Consider the following 12810-nt stretch of genomic DNA (forward strand, 5'->3'; position numbering starts at 1 on the left):
AGCCCCCCCCCAAAAAAAACCATCTAATTAGAACATCTGAAATTTGTTTGGGGTCAATCAGAGGCACTTTGAATCATAGAAGTTGTGTTCTGGCTCCCATTTAACATGAGTTTGAATGTGATTGCTTAATTCTGAACATAGCCACATCCCAGTTATAAGAGGCTGTGCACACTTGTGCATCCACATGATCTCAGTTGTTTATTTTTACTTCCTCTCTCTTTATGTGTTTGAGTAAGTTTACAATGTGTGTAGAACGCGTGTTTTAACACGCTTACATGTGTTTAAAGCATGTGGGAGGAGTAAAACTATTTTCAAAAATGTATATGGACTCTCTATATCACGTATTTTCACCTATTGCGGGCAGGCCTGGAACATATACTCACGATAAACAAAGGCTCTCTGTATTGCTCAATCGGTACAATCATTCCCTTCACATTTCGGACAAAATCTGTCATAATGAGAGCGAGCACATACTGTAGCCTCCTGTTACTCAGAGCTTTTCCCACCTGTTTCCCTCCTAAAATGCTTGGCTCTCCGCTTCTCTCCCAGTCCACTCAAGTGCTCCATCACTCCCCCTCCTTCGCTTATCTTCTCCCGCCCACCTTGCCGCCTCCTCACTGACTGACTGACTGAGTTGGCTCTATTTTATCCTCACTGCCGCTCTTCCTCTCACTATCGCGACTCGGGATGAAGTTAACGACACTGTGCACGTTTTTGACCTTGTTGGCCTCGTGCAGCCTCTCTCGGGAGGGGAACGAGGGATTCGGGCCATGCGCTGCCACCCTGCGGGCCGGGGGGCCGTGCGGGCCGGGGCGGGCCGGCTGCCCTTACGTCTTGAGCCTGCCGCCGATGACTGTGCACCTGCCGGAAAAGCTCAGGGATCTGGAAAAGCTGGTGAAGGACTTACAGACGCTGAAGGACGACGTGGAACAGCTGAGGAAGATGTGCGGCGACAGCGGGATACACCGAGGCACCAGGTACGACGAGGAGGGACACTCTGAGACACAAGATTTAGATGTAAGGGACGGGCAGGGAAAGACAGTGGCAGGCTCCATGTGCGTTGTAGAAATAAGTGGTAAAGAAGTAACTGTAAAGGAAGCAGCTGGAAAAGATGAGAGGGGAGAAAATGAACACACCAACGAGGATAGTGGAAAAGAGATTAGAAATAATGAAGAGCATCAAGTGTGGCCAGATGAAACAAATGCCAAGGAGAAAAGGACACCAATAAAGATGCTGCAGAACCATGGGAGGCAGGATCAAGGGAAGATTTGGGAGGAGAAGAAAAAGGAAATGGAAAGGGGGATAAAAGCGGGGCAGAGTAATGAGAAACCAAAACAGACGGCAAACAGAGGGCTCGAGGACAAAAGCGAGCCTATAAAAAAAGACGAGGAGGTAGCGGAGGAGAAGGTGGACAAAGAAACGGGAAGGGTGGAAACAGAGAGAGGAAAAGCAGTGGAGAATGTGCAGAGAGACGGTGACGGAGAATCAGCACCCAGTAAAGCGACTAAGAGGACAGACTTTGTTTCAATCAGCCCGGCTCCTGTGTTGACGTTTAGCTCGGCTCAAAGGCCCGAGCTTGTGGACTTGGATGAGGCTGAGAGCATCACGTCATCGCTTCCATCTCCTCCCTTCTCCGGCTCCACTTCCCATTACTTCCCGGCTATTAATCCAACAAGAAGTCAAACAACTTCGACTGAATCAACCACCCAAAGTCACCCAAGCTCAAGTTCAAGCGCGATCATTCCTCGTCACGACCTCCACACGACTATTTCCCCTGAGGCCACAGAACGCAGCAGGTGGCCGAGCACCGACACCGGCTTGAAGCACCTACCAGGCCTGAAAGCCAAGTCGGAGGGAAAGCATAAACCTGGAACAAAGCCTGACGCAAACAACAAGCCGAAGGACTCCAAGGACGACCATAAACCGGACAGTCAAACAAAACAAAAAATGTCTCAACTGAAAAACAAAGCAGCGATGAAACTGAAACCTGGGAATGACACAAAATGGGTACAAATTCCAAAAGCTGATAACTGGACAACTGATCCCCACCTCAAAAGCCTAAAACCAAAACATGGTCAAGACAGGACGACTAATCTACAGCAGGTAGCAACTGACCAACAAGCAAGACCTGCGACCGACGAAGAACCCGAATCAGACCAAACCCCGATGTTGAATAAAAACTCTAAACCTAACAAAAGACCTGTTCATCCTGTTAAAACCAGTAAGACTGACCAGAAGAAAAAAACTGACAAAAAGCTAAAAATTGACACAAAACAAAAAGTTGATCAAAATAAAGAAAAGCAACATTTCACACCAGAACTGCCTACAGATTCTGAAAAAACACAAAAACTGATGGAATCCATTCATTCTAATTCTTCTGGAAACTCTGAGTCACAAAACACATTTACAGCTAATCCCAATCAAAGGCTGACATCCAGCCAGAAAAGTCCCATTATTAACAGAAAGCCCAAAACTGGTCAGTTGCCCAAACTTAACCAAAAGCAGCCCAAACCTGCGAAAGACCAAAACACTAAAGCTAATGTGAAGTCAAAAGCCAGCCAAATACTTCCTGATACCGATCAGAAATCTGCATCTAATCAAAGTCCTGGTGAGAACTCCAACAAAAGATCTGAGCCCTGGTCTCCCTCAAGTGACAGACCACCAACCAGACCGACGCTGGAGCCAGGTGCAACACCAGCTGAACCAAACCAGCACACCACAACCGACCAACCTCCCCATTTTACTAAGACGAAAGGCAGTTTTTACAACGCTCACCTTCCACTCGCTCCCAGTCTTGTTCCACAGATGACTGACGTGAGTCATTCCCGAGTGGACACAGAGTTCAAGCCCAGCATGATGAAAACCGTCACTCCAAAGACCTTCGAGAGCCTTCACGGTCTCCCGATGGGCCCAAACAGTGGCGTGGTGTCTGATCCGAAGCCACAAACAACCAATCAACCATCACTGGTTCCAATGTCAACAAGACCGACCCTGCTTCACAGTGTTATTCCGAGCAACAATCCAGGCCCCGCAAAGCCAAATCTGCATGCTACAGATGAAGCAGCACCCCCACAAAAGACCATCCAACCCCAGACCACCTCCAGCTATGACTTCAGGTCAACAGCCACCCCTGACGCCAAGGCCCAACCGGCTGCCGAGTCGTCTACGTCAAGTGCTCGCGAGCTGCGCGTGAAAATCAAGCAAGTGGCTGCTGCGTTCTTTAACAGTAGCCAAGTCGGTCCGAACGGAAGACCACCAGTGGGCAGGCAGCCTGAAGATCTATCAGAGGATAATGAAGGTGAAAGAAGGCCACCCAGTGGATCACTGAAGCTGAGACCATCTGAAGGTAAGACACTCAATTTTTCACATACCAAGGTTTATTCGACTTTTTTTCTTATTGCACGCACCAATATTCATTAATACCTAACATTGGCAACTTAAGTCTGACTCCAGTCAAGTCATGTATCTCGACTCCCCCACCTCTGACCCAAATTACATACGGGGGTCCTTGGTTTATGACGAAGTTCTATTCCTTCAGCAGCAATGTAACCTGAATTTATACTTAAGTCACACCGTGCCGTTGTCCATCACGAACCGCGGCCAACACTGTAGTGAAGTCATAATTACAGTAAATATTTGTATGAAAAACATACATATATGTACAACAATCATATGAAAAACAATAAGCGCAGTGGTAACTGTATGACGACGTATTCTTACACTGTTGCGTAAATGAGTTCATTGCACACCATTCGTGTCATATGTCAGGAATGTCGAAAACTGAGAACCCCGTGTATTAAGCAGTTTGCTTAGTGTACCATGAATTGTACACTGAACGTAATGCTTTCAAAGACATAATCTATCAACATGACACATCTTGATCTCATGGTATTTTCCCACTATTACTGCAGAAGTGCCCCAAATGTGTCAGATTGTGAGGGCCTCTCTCGTCCACGGCCCTCTTCAGGTTTAGGTCTGGGCTCAGGCCTGGGCCATTATAAACATTGATTTTCTTCTGGTGAGGTCATTCTTTTGTCGTTTTGTGCCCTGTGACCATATATTCTTGTACTGCACATCATTCGTTACCTTGTATGTCGCGACCTTCGAAAACCGTCAAACTCCTGTACTTTAATCACTATTTGAATCAGACCTCTTCAGTGACTTACTTTAAAAGACATTCAATTTGCTTAGATCTACATTACAGTGTATTGTAAACCATGAAATAGTGTTTATATGTCATCCATTTAAAAGCAAGCATTTTCTATTAAATGACTCAGGCCGAATGCATCCACCATGTAGGTCCTCCCTTGGGCTTGTAAGATTTTGACCTCTTTTATGGTCAGAAAGTAGTTGTTATACTTGTGACCTCGTTCTAACAACAGCTGCTAGGTGAGTTATTTTATTCATCGGGGCATTATAAACAGAAATGTTATTATTTTAGTAACTGGACTTTGAACACAAGTGTTTTAAAGCAGGGACCCTTGCCAATAAAAGTCAAGCTTGGGATTTATGACTCCATCAAATGCTCCTCAGGTGCAGTTTCCATGGTGAAGAGGGATTGCTCGGACCACCTAGTCAGAGGCAGGGAGATGAAGAGCGGCATCTACCAAGTGACTCCAGATCTCCATGGAGGTAGCAGTTTTCTGGTCTGGTGTGACATGGAGGTGCAGGGCGGAGGATGGACCCTCCTGCAACTGCGGCAAGACGGCGGCGTCACCTTCAACCGCACCTGGGTCGAGTACCGATCGGGCTTTGGGGAGCTGCTGAACGGAGGAGAGTTCTGGCTGGGGAACCAACACATGCATCTCCTGACCCGGGACAGGGACATGACCCTGCGGGTGGAGCTGGAGGACTTCTCCAGGGTGGCGGGGTACGCCGAGTACGAGCACTTTAGGGTTGCGAGTGAAAGGATGCGCTACAGGCTGACAGTGGGGGGTTATTCCGGCACGGCGGGGGACGCACTCCGCTTCGGCTCCAGTTACGACCACAACAACCGGCCCTTCACCACCCCAGACCGGGACAATGACCGATACCCATCTGGGAACTGCGGGGCTTACTACAGCTCTGGCTGGTGGTTTGATGCATGCATGGCTGCAAACCTCAATGGAAGGTACTATGTTGGGAAGTACAAGGGGGTACGGGATGGGATCTACTGGGGGGCCTGGCATAATATTTCCACCGAATTCTACCCCACAAATGAAAGGCAGTCCTTTAAAACGGTCAGGATGATGATCAGACCGAAGGGATTTTTATCATGAACATATTATTGTTATTATACACCACTCACACAAAGTTCGTCATACTAGGATTTCAGGTGAAATTTAAGGATGACGCAAAAAAAAAAACTGTTTGCCGTGCAGGCATTTAAAAGTTTACGAAAGGCCAAACTGAGCTTACCTTTTAAAGGTTATAGCGCATTTTAGGTTCATCCTGAAATTTCCCCCTGAAGCCAAATACCCCTATCTTTTAGTAGTAGTATATGTTCATATCAATCACATCAACAGTCAGTTTGCACCATTCAATAACTCAAAACAAAACAGTACTCACGACACACCTGCTTGACTCTTTGGTGCAATAACGCCACCTAGTGGAAATTTCTGATACTGCAGTTAATTGTGTGCTGATAAAACAGGGTCCTCGGTTTATAACATTAAATATTTGTATGAAGAACAGATCGAAGTCATAAATATTAATCAAATGAACAAAACAGTAAGTACGGTGGCAACTGAGCGTGAACCGAGAACCCCTGTAATGTGATAATTGAGGATGTACATAGTGTTTTTTAATAGAAGATATTGGGTCTTCTCAATTTTTTTTAAACAAATGTGATATACATTACGTTTCAAACCAGTGTGCGATTTCTTGTAATTGACTATTTTCCTTATATTGTTTATTGATCAGATGATGCTTGAAAGTGTTTGAAAGGTTGTTACTTGTTCTTGCTACCTTTTATTCTACACCAAAGAACAAACATACTGCAAATTAAAGGAGAAAATGAGAAATGAACAAAGTGTGGTTTGGTTCTTTGAATATTATCCCTTGATAAAGGCAATTAATTCTTTTTCAATACCTAACATCAAACTTTCTCATGCTTGCAGTAATTTCCATGAATTCAGTCTATGTGGATAGATAGTGACTACACTGTCAAGTACGTACTGATCATGGATAAAAAAAACAACAACACATAACACTTGTATCTATTATAGTGTAGCTACCTACCTAACCATCTACCTGGGTAGAAACCTAGCTAGCTAGCTAGGTATGAAAACTACCGACATAACTTTTGTATCTACGTACACAATTTTATTTATAGAGCAGCTGTAACAAAGTGCTGTACGTAAGCGCGAACATAAAATACAATAAATAATATTATTTTCTCATTAAAATATAGAAGTGCTCCCTTTACATTGGAACAACTACTTAGCTACCTAGTCATCTCACTAGCTAGTTTTTCACTTATGCAGCTAGTAACTAACTATCCAGCTAGCTTCTTGGACTACCTGCCTCACAAAAACCACGTTATCTATGTAGAACGCTACCTAGCTATCTAGGTAGCTTTGTAGGGGTCTACCTAGCTATGTGGCTAGCTCCAAGCGGAAGTCTGCGTTTTACGTCATCAGTATGTAGTCGTACGTAACTTGACAGCTCTGGCAACGTCGGTCAACTTAAACAAGCCTGTAGCAACGTACTAACGTCAACGTGTATTGTGGTTCAGCCGTAAAGTTGTTAATTATTTACCATGCTGTTGTGGGGCTCGCCAGCTGTTCGGGGCGGCGTCGGACTCGTACACTCCTGGTGTCGGACAGCCAAGCTCCATGGGATCCTGCGGCGTCGCCGGTGTGTCTTCACGTCTTCAGGCAAGTTAGCCAGAGAGGACCGCGAGGACGAGGCGAGCCACCGGCAGCCGCTGAGGGAGTGGAGCCTGGAGGTCAGCCCCTTCAGCACGGTACGGGCACGGCTATGTTGCAGCATCTCCGTCCGGCCCCTGGACCCGCACGCCTTCCCCGAAGCGGACCGAGCCTTCGTCGCGGTCCACGGAGGGCAGGAGGTGAAGGACGTGGAGGACTTCAGCGTCCACTATGACGACCAGGGCAAGGAGCTCCACATCACGGCCGAGAGGGCTGACAGCAACTTGTCTGTTCACCTGTCTGTACCCGTCAAGAGCAGTGCGTTCACAATGCAATTATGCAGTTGCAATAGAATATCCTGTACACAAACAAACGTTCTTAAATATTCAATGCAAACCTAGTGTACTTAAAAAGTTAAATACAACAGAACTGCATTTAAAAATGTACTGTAGGCCTACTTCAAAATTAAAAAAATATATACTCTAAGCCTACTGGATAAGGAAACGTTTAAGCCACCGTAACATTATACACAGTTTGAACATTACCCCAGTGTACTCAAATATAAGGAAATAAAAAATGTACTTAATGATTCAATTAAAATTGCATTGCTCATGAAAGTTAAATAACAATCGTAACTAAATGTTTTTTTTTTTTATAACCAAATACTTAAACATTTAATTTAAATGTGTCATACTTAAAAGTTAAATACAACTGAATGTTTTCAGGGGGGAAAAAAATCCACTGGTTTGTCCCTAAGAGCTGTGTTTTTGTAGTAAGATGGCGTGTGAGATGCGGTGGTCTAAAAAACGGAAAATGCGAACAGAAAACATAACCGATACGTGTACTTTCAATGAAAGGTTAACTTCGTAAACTGAAGGTGGCCTGATGTTGTTAAGTTCGTTGTTGCCATCAAGTGGTGGCGTGCCTGAAGCTCACTTGTAAATCCAATTTTTGCTGGCAACACAAAAGCAAAAAGTCAACTGAGCGACAGCAACTTGTTAGTTGGAGCACTTGCAAGTCAAGGTACAACTGCAAGTGTCAACATAAATATATTTCTACAGGCATGTACAAGCTATGACTATGATCGTGAGTAATATAAATATACACGGTGTAGTGTATGATACAATGTACAGTGCAAATTGCAATTATTGGAGGATACAAAAAAGATAGATTATAAAGAATATGCATGTGTATAATAGTGCAGTGCGATGACTTAACAGTACAGAGAATTGCGGTATGAATGAACTTTAGTGCATATGCAGTATATTATGACAAATGCAAATTTTGAGTTTACTTCTGTGTAGGTGTAGGTTAGTCATCCAGGATGGCACAGTCTGATGGACCTGCAATTACTGATTGAGTTGTGTGTGCGCATGTGTCTCAGATCTCTTCATCAGCACCCGTGGCCAAGGCAATGTGCAGGTGAAGAACATGGAGTGTGACGTCTGCAAGGTACACACCGAGAAAGGCAACTGCTCACTGCGTTCGGTCAAGGTCAGTCTTTTTGTTTTAACACCCAAATGTTCAATCAAACCTATTTTTTTTTCATAGCAGAAGTTTGCTAGCTTATTGCAAACATATAATGGGTAATGCTATAGATGGGCTAACAGAAATTAGAATAGACGTTACGGTAAATATGAAACTTCAACTTTTAACACACACGGAGCAGTAACATATACAAACAGAACATACACAATACTCACAGACATATATTCTTTGTGCCCGTGTACTGTTAAAAGTAAAACCCATTGCACAGAAACAGTGTTGTTTGTATGTTGTACCTCAGGGCCATCAGGTAGAGGTGCGCTCAGGTGGCGACGTCACAGGCGAGGGCACTATCCATGGCAACGTGGACATCAGCGCTTTTGGAAAGGGTGTAAGTACAACACAGCACAGATGTGTTTTAATAACCCTGTGAGGGGAAATGAACACTATCAGAAAGACTGATAGACATCAGAAACTAAATTCTAATATTTGTTCCATGACATTGTATTAATTTATTCCCAGTAGTCTATTCTGTCCTCATTTCGTTGTGTTTCTCTTGGCTGCACTAGTTCCAGTGGGGGTATGTGTACGCGATTTGTTTATCCATTTAGAATCCAGCGCCTATGTTTTGCCACGTCAATCTTATCTGCTCAGGGCCTTCGGAATCAGTAGTTCTGGTACTTCTCACAGCACACCACCTAGCTCAAATGTGACTTTACCATTTTGTGGAAGGGTATTTCATTTTTCTTCCTGTCCCTATACAACGCTGGCTTAAATAGTTAAACAAAGATGTGTAATTTATAGTAAATAAATAGTTTTCGGGCCAATCTAATGAAATAATATAGGATAATATCTCGTGGCACACCTGATGGCTCACTGGTTGGCCATCACTGACTTAAACTATATTAGCAATGGGACTGTTTCATTAACTAACCAGATTTCAAGTTCGTCCCCAGAGCTAATGTTAGTATTTTTCCATCCTCTGGTTGGTTGGTCAGAGCAAAACTTGTTACAGCTAACTTTGACTAGCATCACACATCTATAGCGATTTGCACAGATGAATTCATTTATTAATCTACATTTCTGGTTACTAGGATGTTTTTTTTTTTTTCCATTTCTGCCAAAAATATTGATCCTGAACTGCTCCTGATGATGTACATGGTACACCTGAATGCAGTTGTATTGTATTTTTGTCTAGTATTGGTAGTTTTGATGAATAACGATGTGATCTTGGGGGTATAAAAAGGTGGATTGGATCCCCACTGAAGGCCCAAGTAGCAAATGCAAAGCCCACCACTGGAAGCAAATGAACATTAGAGGGCAGCAGCAGCCTTCAATCACACTGTACTGTGCATGGCTTTGAAGAGTTGGTAAGGTCTCCATCACTGTGTGTTGTGCATGTGATGCGCAGGCGGTGCGCGTCAAGAAGCTGCAGGGCACCGAGATGAAGGTCTCCACAGAGCACGGCGGCCTGGCGGTGAAGGCCATCTACGCTGAATCCAGCTGCGTCTCTTCCTGCACCGGGAAGGTGGAACTGGGACTTGTGCACGGTGATCCAAACAGACGCATGTGCTTGGTATTGCGTCCACTTAGGGGTGTCAAACCCGTTTCTGCTGGGGGACATGTGGTTTTTGCTTCCCTCAAAAAAACAACCAAAAAAAAAAAAACATACAGTGGTGCCTTAATTTACGAATGCCCCAGCTTGCAACTTTTTTTCCCCTATTTTTGAGCTGTCGTTTGGTTGATCGACCAAAACTTTGACTTACAAGTGATTTGCAGGTATTCCGCCACTAGAGACTAGGAGTTTCAAACCAAAATGGCTGACATCCTGTTCAATTTGGGGCATGGGTCCTTGAGGCGTGATTAGGATTCCCACATATTTTCTAGGCATGACAGGCACCACTGTAACATGATTGGCTCCTTCGTCACGGAAAGGGCAGGCTACGCAGATGTAACAAGATGACCATTCCAAATATGTATCACATTTGTACGAAATCTATTACTAGCTTCTGATTTGAAAACTAGTTATCCATCAATTTGTGTGTATGTAATAATATGAGGCGATCATACATTCATATGGGTTCACAGGCATTACGGCCCTACAAGTGAAACCATAACTACGATGTGGCCCGTGACAAAAATGAGTTTGACACCCGTGTGATGCAACAGCCAATCATAGTGCAGCGGCGCGTAGCCTGGAGCCAGTAATATTGGAGCAGAGTATGTCCTGCCTAGAAAGTATGTGCGAATCCTAATAATGCATCCTTGAGACTTTTTCGTTGATCGATGTTCACTCAATTTTGTGTCGATTAGTGAAACTGGTGTCGGGGGCTGATTTTTAATTATTTATTTATTTATTTTTTGCCCATCCCCCTAACTTTCCAATGGGGAATAATGAACAGTGTTAAATAAAAAAACAAAACACTGAACTTGTCAGTCTAAACTAAACATTATCTTTGTCAAGGCAGAATTTCTGATAGATAGTGAAGGAAAAAAAACTCCTTTTCCCAAATGTATTTGTTGGACGTTAGGAATGCATTCATTGTCAAAGTGAAAAAAAACGAATGCGTCACCCATACAGAATGTACATTTCTCTTCCTGCGAGGCACATGTTGGAAACCATTGCCAGTATCTTGTTTACTGCACTTTTGTCGCCGCACTAACTTTGTATTCCACTCTGTCCAAAGGTGACGCCACTGTGAAGAACATATCAGGCCATACACTCATAGGTAAACATTCTCTGATAGCAGCCTATAACGGAATGTTTCATATTACTGATAAAATGTAAGTTTTGCTACTTTTGTCAGATGGCTCCAATGGCCTCTTGAAGGTTTCCTCTCAAAGCGGAGGCATCGATGTGTACGTGGGAGACGGCGCCAGCTCTGAGGTGCTCAGCCGGGAGGGTAAGATCATGCAAATTGTACAGGTCTTGCGATAATTCAAAATCGCGTGCACTGCATAAACGACCCAAACTCCTTTTGTACGCCTGATGTAAATCAACAACACAGCTAGCAAGGACTTTGCCATGATAGTAAGACCAATAAGTCATTGTATGAGTGGCATGCCTCAGGAATCATGCACAAGTATTGCACACTTAAAAGAGCTCACATATTCTGATGGTGGGTTGCCACTATCATAAACTGTGACCACCGAATTCTCAACTTTGGGGGGGAATCACATTTGAGAATATTTGTGTCCAGGTGAAGGCATGGGGATGTCAGAATGACAGGATAACATTTTGGGGGGTGTTGAGCTTGACCATAAGGAAAAAAAGAGTGAGGTCACACATTCTGAATAAATTGTGACCACTGTATTCTGAGCTCTAATAGTGGGATGCAACCGTCAGAATGTGTAACTTCACTGTCTGTTCCTTATGGTCAATCCCAAAAACCCATCTCTCCCTTTCATCATCCCTTGATTCTTACCGTAGGAGCGGTGTGCGTCCGTGCCCCCTCTTCGCTACGAGCAGAGGTGGAGCTCTGTGGAGCATCGGTTGACGTCAGCCGTGATGTGACGCTGCTCCAGGTCCAGGAGAACACCACTGAAAACCAAACCAGAGTCACTGGTGAGGGCCTAGGATACATACAATAATAGGCTTTTTTCTCCTTTTTCCCCACAGAACGCAGTATGTGTGTGTTGAGGGGGGTGGGGGGCAAGCTCTCGTACAGACAATTAAAGCATTTTTAGTCATGGAGGCAGCACTTCATACACTGTAGTTTACCAACCTTTACATTCTTTCCCACTCTCCATTCCTTTCAGGCTACATGAACTCTGATGGTCCGGTGGGACAGTGGATCCGAGTTAAGACGGAAAGAGGCTCGGTAACCCTGAGGATGCAAAGCTGGTTCCAGTCCCTGAAGCTGGGAGGCTGAAAAGTCACATCGCGGCACTTACAGTGTCACTCACAGACAATTGCACCTCACATATTGAATATAACCAATTACAACTGTGAAGACTGAAAAAAAAATACACCTGTGTGCTGTTGAATTTGTATTTAATAAAAACACGGGTATTTATTACAGTAACATTATTTTACACTCAACATGAAATATTGCCTTCATAAGTCTTTGCATAGTTCAAATTGCATCAACAAAAGATGCCCTAGATTTCCCAACAATGGGATTTAAGTGCCATTTAATTTGAGGTAACCTAACATGATTTAAATATACACACACACACAATTTGAAGTAAATATAATGACCTCTGCCAAGGAGGTTATGTGCAAAGTGTCGTTTTGTTTGCTGCTTTAGTTGGCAGAATTATTGAAGGTAATTGTGGTATGTGGGCATTTTTTCCCATTTTACATCACTGTCCAATGAAAAATAAAAAAATTTACCATCACTGTTCAATCACAATTTCTTTAAATGTATTAAAACTGTTTGATGAAAATCTCCCTTTTTCCTTCACTGTCAATTTTCTCACGTCAATGAAAAAGTTTAAATGTTCTCAACATTTTGTCATTGCCACCTGTTTTTCC

The 12810-nt window shown here is 43.8% G+C and overlaps 2 protein-coding genes across 2 annotated transcripts; both read left to right on the forward strand.

Moving 5' to 3' along the window:
* The first annotated feature begins 645 nt into the window (after nucleotides 1-645).
* Nucleotides 646-5986, forward strand: LOC133477599 (uncharacterized). Its single transcript, XM_061772482.1, has 2 exons — nucleotides 646-3346; nucleotides 4534-5986. Exons 1-2 carry the CDS (start codon nucleotides 688-690, stop codon nucleotides 5256-5258), a joined length of 3384 nt encoding a protein of 1127 aa, XP_061628466.1. The 5' UTR covers nucleotides 646-687; the 3' UTR covers nucleotides 5259-5986.
* A 586-nt stretch (nucleotides 5987-6572) lies between these two features.
* Nucleotides 6573-12778, forward strand: fam185a (family with sequence similarity 185 member A). The gene is made up of 8 exons (XM_061772484.1): nucleotides 6573-7166; nucleotides 8233-8342; nucleotides 8635-8724; nucleotides 9745-9883; nucleotides 11021-11062; nucleotides 11141-11236; nucleotides 11764-11898; nucleotides 12093-12778. Exons 1-8 carry the CDS (start codon nucleotides 6740-6742, stop codon nucleotides 12203-12205), a joined length of 1152 nt encoding a protein of 383 aa, XP_061628468.1. The 5' UTR covers nucleotides 6573-6739; the 3' UTR covers nucleotides 12206-12778.
* The last annotated feature ends 32 nt before the right edge of the window (nucleotides 12779-12810 follow it).

Source organism: Phyllopteryx taeniolatus, chromosome 5 (assembly GCF_024500385.1).
Source record: "Phyllopteryx taeniolatus isolate TA_2022b chromosome 5, UOR_Ptae_1.2, whole genome shotgun sequence".
Lineage (NCBI taxonomy): Eukaryota > Metazoa > Chordata > Actinopteri > Syngnathiformes > Syngnathidae > Phyllopteryx > Phyllopteryx taeniolatus.